We start from the raw sequence: 19,128 nt of genomic DNA, 5'->3' as shown, positions 1-19,128 counted from the left end.
AGTGAAAAAGTCGGATTTTTCATTCACTTCATTGCAACAGAGATATTAAGCTATCAATTTTTTAAAAAAATTACGTAAGAAGGGTTCGGAATGAATGCAACTATTATTTAATAATTAAAATCATTTAAGATTTAATTCTTAAATATCTCATGATTATTCATGCCTCACATGCTATGTGTAAGCCTGGGTAAATGATAACACATGTGAAAACTCAAGCCTAGTTTTGAGTATTTGGTGGAGAAATTAGAAAACTGCTTTAAATTAAATTTATTCTAAAACAAAAATCAACATTTTCTATTAGCAAGTGAATGGATGCAATCCTTCCATAAAATTATTTGTAAAGAAATTTTACAACTTACCAAAATAAATGTTTTAGAAATTTTATAAATTATTCTCCCTATATAAATTAAAAACTGTTGTTTTGAGTTTTATTTCAATAACACCTGCACAATGTTCAATTAAATTATTCCTTCTCCTTGCAAATTCAATTCACAGAATGCCTTTTCATTAGTTAAGCAAAAACGCACATTTTTAAATCTTTATTAAGGCTTATCATTTGTGCCCCAAAATGTTAAATAAAAACAATATGCACATGGAGAGGTAGAAATGATTTGTTTAAGACTAAACTAATAAATTATTCCCTTGAAATGATTTATCTGGTATCTCAGTAATATAGTTACACAATTAAAATATATATGAACTAAAAATTAATTCTCTACATCTTAATTCTCGTAATTAATAAACTTAATTCTCTTAATTCTCTAAGCTAAAGGGTATTTTTATGTTTCAGACATTCAAGTTTTAAAACTTTCAATCTAGTTCCTCATGAATATTAGACAAAATATTCGATAACAACATGCAAATAAATTATTTAAAAAGGACAGGATACAGTCCTTCTATAATTAATTTGTTTTTTCATCTAAATTTGTTTGACTTGTCCTTTTCTTGATACATGACACTGACATGATACATGATATTGACTGATGAAAAGGACTGCCTTCATGAAGAAATTTCCAATGCAAAATTGATCAAATTCACAGTACATATCTATGAAGGGAAAAAAGTGATTCCCCTCCTTTCTCACAATTATTTTTTTTTAATAAAATATCATTTTATGACTAGTTTTTCACAAAAACGTATTTTACAACAATTCTTTTACCTTAACTAACCATTTTAAAAAACTTGGATAAAATTATTTTGAAGCATTATTTTCCCCCCTCTCCTGTAGTGAAAATTGCATTTCATCAATTTTATTGTATGAATCGTGCTGATTTAAAAAAAAAAAAAAAAAAAAAAAAAAAAAAATGAAAGATGTTTAGGAACAAAGGAATTGAAGGAAGAAAATTACTTCATGTCTCCCTTTCACCAGGTGCATTATCCTCTGAAGAGAGTTTGATGCACATGCATACTACTCCTCAAAGATTAGCTTTGCCTCCTTACAAAATACTTATTTATAATTAAAATAATATATTTTTATTATTTAATATATAAAATAATATATATTTATTATTTAATATATTATTAATATTAAAATAATATACTGTTTTACAATTAAAAACTATATGCAGAATGTTTCAAAGCATAATTTGTTTAAAGCTAAACGTTAAGGCACGTAAGAATAAAAAATTATATTTTTCCTTAACACTTAGCTGTGAACTCTACAGATTTCACAGCTAAATGAAGTATTTCAGAATGAAAGACAACAGAAAAGTTTTAAAAAATTCCACATGGTCTTATATTTAAAGGAAAAAATTAACAAAAAAAGTGGATTTCTTTTATCCTGTGCTTTGATTTATCCTGCATAAAAATTCATGGGTTTTAACAAAAAACAATTAATTATAGGTTGAAACACTAATATTAAAATCCTCTTAGACTTCATTTTTTAGCCTAAGATCTTATTTAAAAAAAAAAAAAAATTAAATACAAGACCTGAAATACTTCTTGAATGCTAAAAATTAGCCCAGCTTTAAAATGCAAAACTGTCATTTCCCATTTGAAATTTTCAGAGAAATGTAGTATTTAATACTATGTAAATTTAAGTTTCACAAATATATAATTACAACAAAAAATATAAAATATATTTCTTATGAAATATGAAATAGATGCAAAGTTTTTCTACGTAATTCTTAGGTAATACATGCATTTCCATAGTAACACAAGGTACCAGGGTTTGGTTTACATAATAACAGACAATTTTGCCAACCTCCTTAATTTTTTTTCCACAACATATAAAATTTATTTCTGAAGCAATATTTTGTTGTAATAATTTTCAGATATATAAAATAAAATGTTGAGGTAATAAATTTAATTCATATTAACAATTACTGAATATTAGTTATTAATGAGAAATTTTCAAGACAGAAGCAATTCTATGATTAGAAAAAAAAAATAATAAATTGAGAAAAATGTTCCCACACTTCCTGCTTTTTTTTAATAAAACTCTTGGAAATATGAAAAAAACCTTTATTTTGTTAAATAATGTTTACAGATTTAGAAAATAAAAATATATTAATAACTTCTGAATTAATATTAGGAATTAACGTTTCTCAGTAACAGAGAAAATTATAATTAGAAATAATTTTTTTCCACAAGAAATGCTTCTTCTTTCTTTCTTTTTTTTTAAATAGCTGTCATTGTCATACCTACTGTTTAGTGCAAGATATCTTGCATTAAATATATTGAACAACATAAAGCAATTAATAAAATTCAGAATAAATCTAATAATAGCTCTTCGAAAACTGACTGTAATTGTCAAAAAGAATAAATTTTAAAATCTTAAAAATATGTCTTGTGACATACTTTTTTGCATCCATTTTTTTTTTCACAGAAAACAAAAAATTCAGATATCAAATTCAAAAATATCTTCTTTTAACAACTAATTAACATTAGATATTAATTGGAAAATTTCAAGGAGGAGGCAAAAAATATAAATGTAAGAAATATAAAGTATTGAAAAGATTTTTCTCCTTTTTCAAAATATTTGTAAAATAATGCTTCCAAATTAAGAAAATTAAACATTTCATGGCACAATTCTGAAATATTGAATTTTAGGAATTATTCATTCTGAATAATAATTCAATTCTCAATATTGAAATTACAAAGCATTATGTTGTTATTTAGTGCTTCTAATTTACACAGAAATGCCAAATGAAGTTGCACTTTTGCAAGCAGAAAAACATGATCAGATATAACAACAAATATCAATAACAAAGACAACATATATCTTGGAGATTTTTTTTTTTTTTTTTTTTTTTGTGACAAATTTCATCTTTATCTCCCGATTTCTTAGTTTTCTAAATCAAAATAATTCTAAAAATAAAAGAATTATATATAATTTCATATAATATAAATTTTTAAAATGTTAAAAATAGAAAGTTATTTTAAATATGAATGTTCAGAGCATTAAATGTTTATCAACAGCAGAAAAAGTTAATAAAAATTTCAATATTTAAATTGAAAATTAATCAAGATAAATAAACTTTAAAAAATTGGTTATTTATTAAATACACAAAATTATTTGCCTTCTAAAACATGTTCATCTATTCACATTTCTTTTTTTTAATTCATTTACATAAATTTTCTGTACATGTTTAAACAATACAGATCACTGGGGAGTGATGAATTTGTCACAAACATCAGTTATTTAACACAATACAAAAAGATAATAGATGCAAAAACTCATTGCCATCATGTACCTGTATCAATAAGTATTAAACAAATACTATGGGAGCTCGAAATACATACAGTTTCTCCCACTTAAATACTACGGAATCTCAAAACACAGTTTCTCCTGCTTAAGTAATGTTAGAAATACATTGTGAGTATTTCTGTCAGCAGGAGCAAGGAAACATACATTTGAACAATGCAGACTGCAAGTCCTGAGTTAAATAACAAATAAGTGTTCTCTTTCATAATAAGTGTCCTTGCCTTTCAGGTAGTTAACCTAGAAAGGAACTGCTACGAAAACACACAGTGAACTTACAAACTTAGGCAAATCACAGCTGCAGTGATACTTCGCAGACATTCAGAGTGTTTCTTACGGAGTCTGGCAGTAAAATGTACCTGATTTGATTCCTCTGTTGGGGGGGGGGTATGAAAAATCAATACAGATAGGCACTTCTTGCCTGTTTGCTCAGGAACTGTCCAGGCGAATCATTATTATGGAAATTGTCGACACCTTTACAGTTTTTTCTCGAAACAATTCGCCAAACATAAGTGAACACAATTTTACAGTCTCTAAATTTTTGCACAGAAAGTCCTAAATCGTGGAGGACCTTAAAACCGAAATTTTGGTCAAATTCCTTATTTTCAAATTGTTCGACAAAGTTTGCCTCGATTTTCGGGAGTCGTTTCGATAAAGTCCAAAACTCTAGGCTTTCAGTTGAAGCTGGAATTTTCCCAGCTATGGCTGTGATGGAAAGGACATTTTGTAAAAGTCACCAAATTTGTATGAGTTACATTTTATGCAGGTATTTTGCATCTCCTGGGAACTTGCAGGTACATGATAAGCAGTAAAGACATCCAGAATGGTTAGGACATCCAGTTTGCATATGCCCAAAGTGCTGACACCTGAAACAGCTGCTGGTTGTTTGCTTCCCTGATCTGTATTTTGCTTCTGGTGGAGTCAGAGTTTTCATCCACTGATTAAGCCACATACGACAACCTTAAGTGGAAGTTGTTCTTTTGCACCGAAAGGCACTGACAGCCCGTTCTCTGCTGTGCCAGTCATGGAACATTCAGGAACATTCTCCTAAACATTTACGATTTTGTAGAGTCTCACCTTCTTTGGGAACATATAAAGGTGACACTGCAGAGGAATGGGGGCATCGATATTATTTTTGCCGAAAACAGATTTCTTTCCACGACTTGAGGTCGCAGGCACATTACGGGAAGCAGACAACATTTCTTTTCCACGGGAGGTGGGACGCTGTATCCAATAAATCCATCTGCCCTAGGCAACAAAAAGAGTTCATAGAAATGTTGAAAGCTCTCATGTCGGAATTGATGCAGTCAAGAAAGAATGCATGATGAAGGCAACAGATTTTACTGTGGTTAAGAAGTTCATTTTTGATTTACAAAAGATCTCTTTTGAAAAGAGAAGCTTTAAAATCATATCACACAGTGTTGGCGCTCAATAACTCTCATCCAGTTTTCCAGACGATGTTGAAGTAGCAAATTCAGTCATAATTAGTAAACTGCTGGAGCTGGCAGTCCTGTGAGGTTGATGATTTCTAACATCAGAAAAAAAAAGTCAAAGAGAGACAAGAATTGGTGACTTAATTTTAATGCACCAGTAATATCTCTCATTTCTGGCTGAGCATAAAAGTTTTTTTTTTTTTCTCCTTGCGGTCCAAACTTGTGTATTACAGCTCAGCTGATGAGTGTCTAATGCATATATGTGAGGGAATGAGCAGTGTGCCCTATTCAGTGCCCTCCCCCCACCTACTGGAGATGCATAAGCGAAAAAATGTTTTTCACAAATGGTAGCAAATTTATTCAAAAATATGAATAACATTTCAAGTGCATAGAGGATCATTTAAAAGCAAAATGCTTAGATTTTATCATCAAAATATAACATAAGATGAAACTGCAGAATTAAGCAGAATATACTGAGTTAATGTGTAAAACAAATACACAGAAATATAACCTAACATGATGAAAGTTATAACAGATTATGCCAGAATGGGTCAACATAGCCAAGAACTGTGTATAATTTATTCTAAATTACAAATGTTCAATAAAATGAGAAAAATGTATTAAAATACATAAAACAAAATATTTTTGCATGCAAATGTAGTTTGGCTCATCAATATATAAAGAAAAAACAATTAAAAAAATACTCAGTTCTAATAAAATAGAACTTTTATGGAAAGTTAGCATTTCTGATAAAATATTTTTAGTTGTAAGAGATACACAAAAAATAAAGATGGACATAATTATCTCAATAAAAAGTAAATTTGTTTTTTTATATAAATATAATACAAATGCATGTTAAAATTTCATTCAAAAATTGTATTTATGCATCTTCATAATACAATAATTTCGCTAATTATTTCAAACAATAAAATCTGTTAAATTCACAAATTTTTATAAAACAACCGATTTCCTCAAACAGTCATGTTTCAACTAAGTGCAGTCATGTTTTTATATTTTACAGAATTAGTACATACTGCACATAAAAATAAGAAAATGCACAAATTAAAGCATACAATTTTATTATTTCCACTCCTCATAATAAAATGACATTTTTTTTTTTCAACAAACATTGATATTATTAAATTGATTAAAATTTCCCCAGAAAAGATTTACACATTTCTATATATTGTGCCACGCAAATTTTCTTCCTCTAATAACCTAATAACTGACTTTTCATAAACTACTTTGCATCTATTTAATAATTTTTTAAAAACAAAAATATTTACTTAGAAATTATATGCATAAAGGAAAAGATTTTTACTAAAAAATTATTGTATAGATTTTCAATAGCCTTAACACAATAAACTTTTTCTTTAAAAAATTTTCTATGATGAATTGTATTTAAATATAGTGTCAAGAATTATAACAGTGTGCTTTGACAACTGTTTTAATGCACACACAAATTTAAAATGCCTAAAATGTTGAAATTATATAATTACAGTTTAAGCTTTACACAAAAGACATGCCAACATTTAAAATTTAAATTAATTAAGGATAAAAGGAGTAATTTATAAGTGACTGAATAGTATAAGAGGCTTTCGAATTAAAGTATTAGCTCAATACTCTGAGGTCAGCAAAACCATAGAGAAGGTAGTTTAATAATGTCATGAATAATATGAAATTTTTGTTCCACTTCATGTTTAAAAAAGTGAAATAAAATATTTGAAATAAAAATATATCATCAACCTTCATAAAATTTGTAATAAATTCTCAGATGAATACTTTACTGGAGTAAAACTCAGACAGTCTTGCATATTACAGTCAAAAGTCGTTAATCCGGACTCGTCGGGACTTCAGCGATTCCGGATTATCGATTTTTCCGGATTATAGATCATCAGTTTAAATCTGGTAAAATGGCATGCAGAAATTATAAAATTAAAAATATGAAACCGTAATTTACGAAATAAAGAACAATTATGATCTAAAGGGTATCAAAATTTACAAAAAAAAAAAGCTTAATATTTATTTGTTTACTTTATTAAATATTTCTTTCAGTGTAAGTTGTTTAAGTTGCTTCGTTTTTTATGTGATAATACATTCTCTTTAATTCCATAAACAGACATAATTTCTTGTTCAGTTACAAAGTTCCGCTGTTCAAGTCCTATAATTGCTGTGTCGAGAATACCGACTAATTTGTCAATCGAAATTTTTTCGTTTTCAATAACCTCTGTCACTTTCTTCGCTATTGGAAGCGAATTATAATGACGAGGCATTTGATTTAAATCATATCAAAGCCGGAGTACATCGAGAGGAAATACCACATTTAGTAAGCAATTATGAGCCAAATAAAATAAAAACATCTGCCCTTAAGATAAGGATAGTGTTGACAGATCAACTTCCAATTCATTGCGCTCCGCGGCGTTAAAGATAAACAAAGTTTAGGTAAACAAACGTTAAAGTTTAGATAAAAGAAGGATATGCCTTTATCCAAAGGATATGCCACGTTCCCCCCCCCCCACACACACACGCAGAGCAGCGTGAAATTGATAAACAGATTTCTGAATGGTTAGATAAACAAATCCTTTATCCATTTTTTGCAGCAATTCCACTTTTTGTTTAATGGACTCCGAAAGATACTTTCCCTTTGTATATCCTTTACATATTAGTAAATATATATCAGAAATTATGTTTGACATAATCGAAAGTTCAAGCTTACTTTTATAAAATTGCTCCAATTCGAAGATTAAGGAACAACGCAATCTGCAACATTAACTAAAATAGATAATTAGATAATTTTAGCTTAGCTTATCCCGTCCGTTATACATTAAACGCGCATTTGTAAACGTATTTTGGGCACGCGCACACGCAAATTCGCAGCCGTAAAGGTCTTACGCGCATGCGTCAACACGACGCATGCGCAGAAAGTTTGTAGCTTTGAGGTCCGGATTATAGATCATTCCGGATTACGGGTGTCCGAATTAACGACTTTTGACTGTACTATATTATATTAGCTTTTATAATATTAAAAAATTATATAAGAATGCAATTCATGCATAATAAATTACTTAACCCTTTGCGGCATGGTGGGTCAAGATATGCCCCACCTAATTAATATTTATTTTCTCAGTTAGCAATTTCCGTTAGAAATTTTCTAATCTTTTAAAAATAATCTATTTTAGTTATTATTTTTCTCAGTAGATGTTACTACTATACCAGGGCTTAAGTTTATAAGCAAAAAATATTCAAAATAGGATCACAAGAGTGATATCCCTGTATCTCGCATTTTTCAATATTTTAAAAATTTTGGTATACAGTTTATGATATGTATGATACTTTTTAATATTCAAAAGTACTTTATTTTCAAAAATCTTAATTGTATTCAATATTTTATAACATTAATTTTGCAGTTGAAATAAGTGGGTTAAAATTTGTCCCACCACACACTTGAATTTCCGCTCAATAGATGGCAGCACTCACGATTATTTTTTTTCTTTTTTGCATCTACTTTTTTCGTGATTGCGCGCGCTTTTACATCCGTTGTATGCTCTGATGTGCTAAAATGTCTAGGAAAAAATTAACAACTCAGGAAGCTTTGGATCTTTTTGCTGAATTGCCATCTGATTGCGACTCAAATGCTTCAGATGTCAGTTTCTGATTCAGATGAAATTGAAATCCAGGAGAGAATAACTGAGGTTGAAGTTATTGCTGAAGAAGAAAGGGAAGTAGTCATAATTTGTTTCGCTTTTTAAAGACACAGATGCATCTATGCATGTGGCACTGTAAATATGAATCGGAAGTATCTACCCACAAATTTATGTCAAGAGGATATATAGACTTTTCAGTTAGCGATGATTCAATTTATTGCATAAAATGGAAGGATAAAAGATCCGTTTCCATCCTGTCTTGCCTGGAAAAGGCAACTGAAATGAAAGAAATTAATAGAAAGGAACGAGATGGAAAGACAAAAAAAAAAAAAAAAAAAAAAAAAAAAAAAAAAGTACTGTGCCCAAACAGCATTATTTCATACAATAAGAATATGGGATATGTCGACTGATTGATCAACTGAAAGGACTATATGAAATAGACCGCAAAAGCAAGAAATGGTGGCACATGATTTTTTTTTTTTTTTTTTTTTTTACTTTTTAGATGCGAGTATAGTAAACACATTTATTCAAGTTTGTTCGCGAACCTGATCATGATGTAAAAACAATGAAAGGTTTTCTTCTCTCAGTTACAGAAGGTCTAATGGCACTTGCAGGCAAGAAAGAGCTGAAAAGAAAACTGAAATCCCCAGTTCAAATAAAACTAAAAACCCGTTCGTACAACCAGAAAAGACACTAAAAAATGTAAGTAAAACGCCAAAGAGAACGAGCAGGAGAAGATGTGCATATTGCAGCATATCGAAAGAATAACGACGAACATTTTGCATGTGTGAAACATGTGAAGTGCCTCTATGCTTACAAAAGAATGAAATAACATGTTTTTCAAAGTTTCATGAAAGTGACTTTTTTTTCAATTTTAGTCATATATAAATGTTTTTGAATCAAGTGCCAATTTTAATATTTTATTTAGTATCATATGTACGAGTATCAAATTTTAATCTTAAAATAATATTCAAGAAAATATTTTCTTTTGTTCCTAAAATTTAAAAATATTAAATATATACTACATGCAAAATGTGCATATGCAAAATTTTACAAGTCATGCATATATGCAATAAGTACAAAATGCATTTTAGTGTGTTTATTATGAATATTTTAGAATGCACGCTTTATTTTGTTTATTCATTCCACATATAATTTTTTTTCCCTGCTATACACCAATATGCTATAAGACATGTGCTAGTTGCATGGTGGGACAAATGGTATCCCACCTTCCACCGTAAAAAATAAAAGCGCAGAATTTTTTTCAAGCCTTAAAGGCACTTAAGTAAGTCCATCTGACTTATTCTAAGGCATTTTTTTAAAGATTAAAATATATTTTAAATATGCGTGTCGCAAAGGGTTAAACCAGACTTAAAAAATTTGACAGAAAGGTATTTTTTTATAAATTTTGTCAGTGTTTTAAAAGAAAGGCAAAGATTTCCTACACAGAATTAAAAGCGTTCTGTTGCAAAGAAATCAGAACTTAGTATTAGTTCTGGTGAATTGGGGGGGGGGGAGTTTAAACATAATTTTGTCTGTATTTTGAATGACAATAATTTTGTCTCGGTCTTTTAGATGGTTTAGTGAAGCATGTGAATCTGAAATTTATGAAAAACTGGTTACACAATTATAATATTTTATTACAAAAAATAATAGTAGGACTGGAAGGGAATTAACTTTTTTCCTTTCCTAGGTATGTAGTGTGAATATGATCTGATTTGCATAATATATTTAGCCACTGAGTGAATAAATTCCTACTAGTGCCAGACCTGGTCAAAAGACATGTTGCCATTCATACATTACTGCATTCATTGCACTGTTTTTTAAATGATTTGTTTATTTTCTTTACAACAACTATGTAATTCTGCAAAACTCAGGAATCATGCAAACATGTGCCACAGAAAGTGGCCTAAAATGCTTGGTATAAGGATGAAGTAACTTCTTTTAGATATGTTGTGGTTTATCTTATTTGGAAAAGTCTAAAAAAATATCATACCAATTTAACCCCAGAACAGCCGAGAGATGGCAGCACATGATTACAGACCACAAAATTCTATCCCAAGATTCTCAAGGAGAGAGTCAGTCGTCGAACGCGCGCGATGGTGCACGTGTGTAGTTTGGAGGTGAAGATGAAATAAAAATTGTTAAGTTTGAAATGTTGAATCTAATTTGATCTTCCTAAATAATTATCATAGATTCTTAACAATGGTGACCCGGCCTTGCAGCAACCAAGCGTTATTGTTTTAAACTAATATTTGCACGGAAAAAAAAAAAAAAAAAATTCTCTTTTTTTTTTACATATTACTTGGGACTTAGCCACGTGACTGGAAATGACTGAAGGAACAGCAATAATCGGAGCAGTAAAGATACCTGTGTACAACTTCGCCGATCCTTCACTATGGTTCACTATGTGCGAAGCAACATTTGAATTGGGAACACCGAAAGCGATATCGGAGTCTCGCACGAAGTATAATTACATTGTTTCGCACCTGCCCGCCGAAGCCGCATCAATTGTGAGAGATGTAATCAAAGCCCCCAACTCCACGGATCCTTACAATCACATTAAAACTGAGCTAATCAAGCGGTGCGGAGAATCGACGCATCAAGAAATGAAAAAACTCCTCGGCGGCGAACAGTTGGGAGATCGCCGGCCAAGTGAACTCTTACGCATAATGCGACGACGCGCTGAGTCATACAGCATTTCCGATGAACTAATGCTAACTGTTTTTACAGCATATCCCGAGTTTCGTACAGGTCGATACTCGCAGCGAACACGCCTTTAACCTTGGATAAAGCTGCGGAAGTTGCGGATCGTGTCATCGATGTATCACCATCTCCTGTAGCGGTAAGTGCCACAAATATTTGTTCTGCTAATATTTCAGATTCCATTGAAGAACGTTTACTCGCAGAGATAAAAAAAATTGCACGTAAGAATCGATAATATCTCGCGTGATCGTCGCCGCACTCGTAGTCAGAATAAATATCGCGGCTAAAGAGAACGCAGCCCCTCTCAAAATAAAAACAAGTTTGATACCTGTTGGTACCACCTTAAATTTGGTGAGAGAGCTATAAAGTGTACCCCGCCCTGTAAATTTTCAAAAAACGGCCCAGGCGAGGCATAGCGGCGACTACAGCCTTGCCCTCCAATTCTCGTCGCCTTTTTGTTAGAGATGCGCGCACAAATGTCAACTTCCTCATCGACACGGGTTCTGACGTATCTATAATTCCAGCAACAGCATTGCAAAGGCGAAATCGCATCCAAATGACCCTTTCAGCAGCAAACACTACACCAATTTCCGTCTACACTAGCCAAAATCTCTCCTTAGACTTAGGTTTAAGACGCATATTCAGATGGACCTTTGTCGGCAGTGTTTCAACCCCTATTATTGGTGCAGATTTTTTGTATAATTTCAACTTGATGCCTAACCTCCACACAAAAAGATTAATCGACGGTAACACTAATCTTGGCTCTAAATGCAGTTTACGAGTTAGTGCAATACATTCAATAAAGACAGTATCTGGCGACAGTATATACCATAAATTATTATTAAAATTTCCAGAAATCACAAAACCACCCCGTGCTGACCAAGAAATTAAGCACACAGTAGTGCATCACATCCAAACCACAGGACCTCCCGTCACTGCTAAAGCACGACGTCTTGCCCCAGACCGCCTACGAATCGCCAAAGAAGAATTCCAAAATATGATAGAATTAGGCCACATTCGTCCTTCAAAAAGTAACTACGCATCACCTTTGCATATGGTCCCTAAAAAGGACAGCACGGAATGGCGTCCTGTAGGAGATTACAGAGCCCTCAATGCACAAACAATAAAAGATAATTATAACATTCCTAATATCTTAGATTTTACTTCTGAACTACATGGCTGCAAAATTTTCTCGTACCTTGATTTAATTAAAGCCTATCATCAAATCCCTATACATCCTGATGATATCCACAAAAGTGCTATAATCACCCCCTTCGGCTTATTTGAAAGCTGTCGCATGCAATTTGGCCTATGTAACGCTGCAGCCACATTCCAAAGATTCATCGATGAAGTTACTCGAGATTTAAAATTTGTTTATGCATTCGTAGACGATATATTAGTAGCATCTAAATCTGAGGAAGAGCATATCTCGCATCTAAGAATACTTTTTGAAAGATTGCAAAATTATGGCCTTAGCCTTAAACCTTCTAAGTGTGTTTTTGGTGTTTCCTCAATAAATTTCTTAGGTGTCAAAGTATCTGAAGAAGGAACAGAACCCCTGAAAGATAGAGTAGACTGTATTTTGAATTTTCCTAAACCTACTACCATAATTCAATTAAGACGCTTCTTAGGTCTATTCAATTTCTATAGACGTTTCGTTCCTAGAGCAGCACACATATTAGCACCCTTAAATAAATTTTCAGAAGGTATCAAAAATAATAAAAAGAGCAGAAAACCTAAACAAAACGATCCCAAAGAAACACTTCAATGGTCTGAGGCTAGCGAACAGGCATTTACAGATGCCAAAAATTCACTAGCTACCGCAACTCTTCTTCGTCACCCAATTCCAGGAGCCAAACTTAGTGTTTGGGTTGATGCCAGTGACCTGGCAGTTGATGGTTCCTTGATGCAACTCAACACAACCAACTGGGAACCGATTGCATTCTTCTCTGTTAAGCTCACCAACAGTCAACAAAAATTCTCCACCTATGATCGAGAACTATTGGCCATTTACACTGCGGTGAAGAGATTCCGGCACATGCTCGAAGGTCGGAACTTTATCATTTTCACTGATCAAAAGCCTCTTATCTACGCCTTTAAGCAAAATTCAGAGAAGTGCAGTCCGCGCCAATGGCGTCGACTTGATTTCATTTCTCAGTTTAGCACTGACATTCGTCATACCAGTGGTGTTAATAATAGCGTTGCAGATGCATTATCCAGAATTGAGATAAACAACATCTCAAATTCCTCATTTCTTGATTTTGAAGCCTTTAGTCACGCTCAGAAAGCTGATGATTTACAAAATCTGCAAAACAGCAATCATTCACTAGAAATAAAGTCCATGCCCAGCCCAGTGTCAGCAACAGAACTCATCTGTGATGTATCAACCGGAATTCCAAGACCTATTGTGCCAGCATCTTTTCGTAAAATAGTGTTTGACCATTTTCAGAACCTCTCGCATCCAGGAACAACAGGATCTTGCAAATTAATTTCTGCTCGCTATGTTTGGCCCAATATGAAAAAGAATATTAAAGACTGGGTAAAAAGTTGTGATGCATGCCAGCGATCCAAAGTTCACAAACACACAAAAACACCTCTGGGTACATTTGCTACACCAGACGCACGATTTTCTCATCTGCATGTGGATTTAATCGGACCCTTGCCTCCTTCAGAGGGCAAAATGTACTGCCTCACCATCATCGACAGGTTCACCAGATGGCCTGAAGTGATACCCATCGCTGATATGACAGCAGCAACAGCATGCAGAGCCTTGTTCGAAGGATGGATATCCCGCTTTGGATGCCCATCTACCATCACCACAGATCAGGGTCGCCAGTTTGAGTCACCTCTGTTCAGTGAGCTCACACAAATTATGGGAACAAGAAGAATTCGTACTACAGCCTTTCATCCCCAAGCAAATGGCTTAGTAGAACGTTTTCACAGAGTCTTGAAAAATTCTTTAAAAGCCCATGAAAACCCAAGATGGACTGAATCATTACCAACAGTTCTCCTTGGCATTCGAGCTGCTGTTAAAACAGACATACAAGCATCAAGTGCTGATCTTGTGTATGGAACTTCACTAAGACTTCCAGCAGATTTATTTTCCCAAAGTGCCCAAAATACAACTCCATCTTATGAGTATGTGCAGAAACTCCAGGCACAAATGCAGCAGTTAAAGCCATTTCCCAACCAAAATCACCAAACAAGAATCTTTGTGCACCCAGAATTGCAAAAGTGTACACATGTTTTCCTTCGTGTGGACAAAATAACACCACCGCTCACTCAACCATATACAGGTCCCCACAAAGTCATAAGTCGAAGCGACAAAGTTATAAAAATATCCATAAATGTCAGGCAAAGCAATGTTTCCCTAGACAGAGTGAAACCTGCATTCATGTATAATGATGAAATACAACAAATTCCTCACGAGCATGAACCTAAAGTCCCAGGAAATACTACTGGAAACTCTGTCAACAATTCCAAAACCACAAAATCTGGATGAATTGTGAAATTTAGCAAGAGACTCATCACAGAAATTGGTTAACTTGATCATAATTACTCTTGAGTTACTCGATTTTCAATGTTCATCATATCACAATTATTCTCTACAAATTTCAGAACTGAAAAACCTTTATTTTCATTTATTCATGTCAATTAGATTTAACCTGTATTACTTTATTTTGTTTTCTACTTTTATTTAATTTCATGTATGTAAGTGATTTCAGCAACTGACACAACCCAGCATCCCAATTCCCTTTTGTTTATGCTATGTATGTGTAAATACTGTCGTTCTTTCACTTCGCTTGTTCACTGGGGGGATACTCTTGTTGTGGTTTATCTTATTTGAAAAAGTCTAAAAAAATATCATACCAATTTAACCCCAGAACAGCTGAGAGATGGCAGCATATAATTACAGACCACAAAATTCTATCCCAAGATTCTCAAGGAGAGAGTCAGTCGTCGAACGCGCGCGATGGTGCACGTGTGTAGTTTGGAGGTGAAGATGAAATAAAAATTGTTAGGTTTGAAATGTTGAATCTAATTTGATCTTCCTAAATAATTATCATAGATTCTTAACAGATATTTCACTTGTCACACAGAAAAAGAAAACTCAATTTTCAATTTTTTTCTTAAAATTATCCATTTGCCTTATAAAATAAATATTTAATTAAACTAAATTTTAAAATTTACATTTCCATGTGCATATTATGAAGATTATTATTATTTTATATATACATACTGTATATATAAAATATGTAGACCCAGATTTAGACTAAGCCTCATATACATTTACTTCTCCCCCCCCCATTTCTTCTTTCTTGGTCTTGGTTCAATCCACAGTAAAACTGGCATAAATTTTTTTTTATGCCAGTTTTACTGCATCCTTTCCTTTAAAAGTACATCCTTTCCTCGAGTTTCTAACGACGTTTTGTTCCTAATGACCATTTCCTTGTTGCCCTAAAAATATGCTTATTTTGCTAAATGGTTTATCCAGTTCTAACTGTTTGCATGTATCATATAATAACAGAGCTGTGACAGACACATATACTAGTGTTAAAATATTTTGTTCTTGATGTGAAATGCCATTCATGTTACAATACTGAGGATAATAATAAAATTTACATGTCTTTTTTTTATTATATGCTTGCCTACCTACTGAATTTAATTTTATATTATCATTTTTATTTTTCAAAATTGTATTTTAGAACGCCCCTCTCATTCTTTAACTTCATTTTTCTTTACTTTGAAATTCTTCATTTGAGACATATACAATTTCCTCCAATTTTAGTACAAAATCGAGGGGAAAAAAAAAGTACCTGGAAAATCTCAGTAACGATGGTGAGGTCCAAATTAAGTTAGAAATTAAGCAATTCATTTCACAGCTGCATTTTCAGCAGTGAAATTTCTTTTAAGGGTCAAAAATGTTACAACTATTAGGTGTTTTGTTAGAAAAATTCTGTGCTTTAATAAATAAATGCATTATTTTCTTGACGAAAAGGAATTTCTAATAATGCTTTGTATCCATATTGTTAATTACTGGACATGCATTTGTTTTTTTTTATTTAATTCAGTTGGGGAAATATTCAACCACATTTTTCTGTATATCTTGCATAGAGATTGCTCATATTTAGGGTTTTCATAGATGCTAACTCTACTGGTTTTCAATCACGTTACAAAAATCTCCAGTTTTTGAGATTTCATTGTTGACAGCTGTGGATTTTCTTCAGATGAAAAATAGACATTTTTATGACTTTATTGTTTATCAATTATTTTTGTATGCTTTTGTAATTTTTTTATTATTAAAATATTTTCCCTTTTACAAAGTTCTAAACTTTTTCTTTTTTCAGATTCACCTCACCGATGATATCGGAACAACATTATTGATGTTTGTTGTATTCAGATCTGCTTTCGACGAAATAAATTCAGGTAGTGAAAAATATTCATATGCAGATTTATTTACGCTCTTCATAGAACGGGGATGTGACGTTAATGCCACTAGGTTGGGTAGTACTGTTCTTCACTTGGCAGTTATCGAAAAACAAGAAATTTTAGTGCGAAAATTGCTCATTTCTGGAGCTGAAATCGACAGGCGTGATGAGTATGGTTTTACCCCATTGTTCTATGCATGTAGAAGAGGTAGCCAGAGATTTGTGGATTTACTTATAATTGCTGGTGCTAAATTATGCACACAGAATTGGAGAAATAATTTGATAATCTCTGGAAATGAAGAAAGCATTAAGATGCTTATATATATAAATGATAAATCCAAGCAGTGTCATACGCTGGAAAACTTGTGTTACATTAGTATCAGGAAAAGACTTCAGAATGTAGAAAGAGATGCCTTTCAACTGGGTTTACCTCCATTATTAATAAGACGCTTACAACTCAAAGACTGTTCTAATTATGTAGGATGATTATTCTAATTATGTATGATGTACTGAGTTGTAAAGTTTAATAAAGGGTAAAATATTGCTAAGTATGCATTTTCCTTTTTTGAGGGGGCTGAAATAACACTTCTTTTATTATTTTACATTCTTACAATATTTGCTGTCATAATTTATAAAAGTTGCGCTATATCTATAGTATAAACAAGCAAGAAGAAAGGTGTGCATATATCATATGTTAACAACAAAACAATGCACAAATGGAAAAGTTTGTAACCCAATAAAAGCACTTTTGTTATAAATAACACCAAGCAAGAAATAACATTTGCATGGAAGGAAAGCTTTTTTAGAATTATATTTAAATTATCTGCGACAATAAAAGCATGATCAAGTTTTCTTGCCAATTAACAGAACCAGTCCAGTCCTCCTGTATACAGATTTGGGAGATATTTTAAAATTTTATTGCCTTTTAGTCCACTTTCACATTACTTTGATTACCATTAAAAATTAACATGAGTCCGGCCTCTGAAAATTTACATCTTATTCAAAAATTACAAATCTTTGGATAAGATTACAATCACAGATACAAATCTTGTTCAAAGAGTTGAAGTTATATATTTAATTATTTATATGACTTATCGTTATTATCGTTGCTAGAATATTTTATTTTGATAATTATATTTTACTTTTATTGGAGCTGGAATAATGATTGCAGTTTGTGTTTTCCAGCAGTTAATTAATTAAACTAAAAAAGTATTGCTTCTTATCATCTTTCGTTTTTTAATATAACCGTTACATGAAATTAATTCAGTTTCAGAATCCTTACTTCTTCAGAAATATTTGCAAGAAATTTCTGAAACAAAGTATACAAATGATTTCAAATGCTAAAAACTGAAAAATTCGAATAACTAGATAAATAATTATAAAATAATACAGCAAACAATTTTTAATGCCTAATCTTTTATACCTAATTCATTTTTAAAGCATCAACAGTCCAAGTCTTCTCAATTTTACTCACAAGATAAATATGTATTACTATTATTTTGGCGTGTGTTTTGGGGTTTGGCTGTATTATGAAACGCTAATACCACACAACGTAAATTGTTGGTACATCACATGATATTCTTCCGAGATGTGAAGAACACAAGTCCGGCCCACTCAGTCTCTTTCGTGCAAGGTCCAAAGAAGCCACTATTGAGATTGATGGAAGAAATTTTTTTTTTGTTAAAGTATATTTTGCCAAACAGATCTCTTCTAAATATCTGATATCACGTAATAGAAAATAAGGTAGAAAAGAAATCTCATAGTTTTCTGAATAGAAGCTCAACGTTAAGATAGGATAATCATTCTTTTTATAAATAACAGAGGTCGCTTTCAACACAAGTGCCTCAACAAATCACTTTGCTGTTAGTTTTCTATCGCTGATATCTGTCACCGTTTTTCCTTTATACAGAACAACATGTCTCAGGTATTATAATTATGATACTAAAAAGATTTTTTAGAAAGTTTAAGCATTCATCCAATAACCATGTAAATCACAGCTCAAAATAGCTCTTTAAGCTAAATCATTTAATAACAGGTAGCACATTGAAATTCGGACTGTCTCGTTTAACTAACCAAAACCCTCAAGTAACTCGAAACTCTCCTTCCCTCCGAAAAAGCCAACAGTAGAAACATTTCTAAGAAAACGACTCATGTTCCATATACAGAAATTTTGCCTGGGACCTAATAATAATTTAGAGTTGCTCTCTGAGTGT

At 32.0% G+C, this 19,128-nt stretch overlaps 1 protein-coding gene and 1 long non-coding RNA gene across 2 annotated transcripts in view; one reads left to right on the top strand and one right to left on the bottom strand.

Annotated features, from left to right (window-relative positions):
• Nucleotides 1-4,472: 4,472 nt before the first annotated feature.
• Nucleotides 4,473-19,128, bottom strand: part of LOC146997884 (uncharacterized) — a 135,301-nt gene continuing 120,645 nt past the window's right edge. Inside the window, exon 3 of the mRNA XM_085812510.1 lies at nt 4,473-4,951. Coding sequence (XP_085668636.1) covers nt 4,751-4,951 — 201 coding nt within the window. The 3' untranslated portion in view covers nt 4,473-4,750. The remainder of the gene's footprint in view (nt 4,952-19,128) is intronic.
• Nucleotides 8,331-17,463, top strand: LOC146997886 (uncharacterized). Its single transcript, XR_015040092.1, has 2 exons — nt 8,331-11,625; nt 16,835-17,463. It is a non-coding gene; the product is annotated as an uncharacterized LOC146997886 (long non-coding RNA).

The sequence above is a fragment of the Stegodyphus dumicola genome, chromosome 3 (assembly GCF_044657685.1).
Source record: "Stegodyphus dumicola isolate Sdum_Otavi_A_Nest chromosome 3, ASM4465768v1".
In the NCBI taxonomy this organism is placed as follows: Eukaryota; Metazoa; Arthropoda; class Arachnida; order Araneae; family Eresidae; genus Stegodyphus; species Stegodyphus dumicola.
Note: the sequence above shows the minus strand (reverse complement) of the source record. Positions and strands in the feature narration are given on the sequence as shown.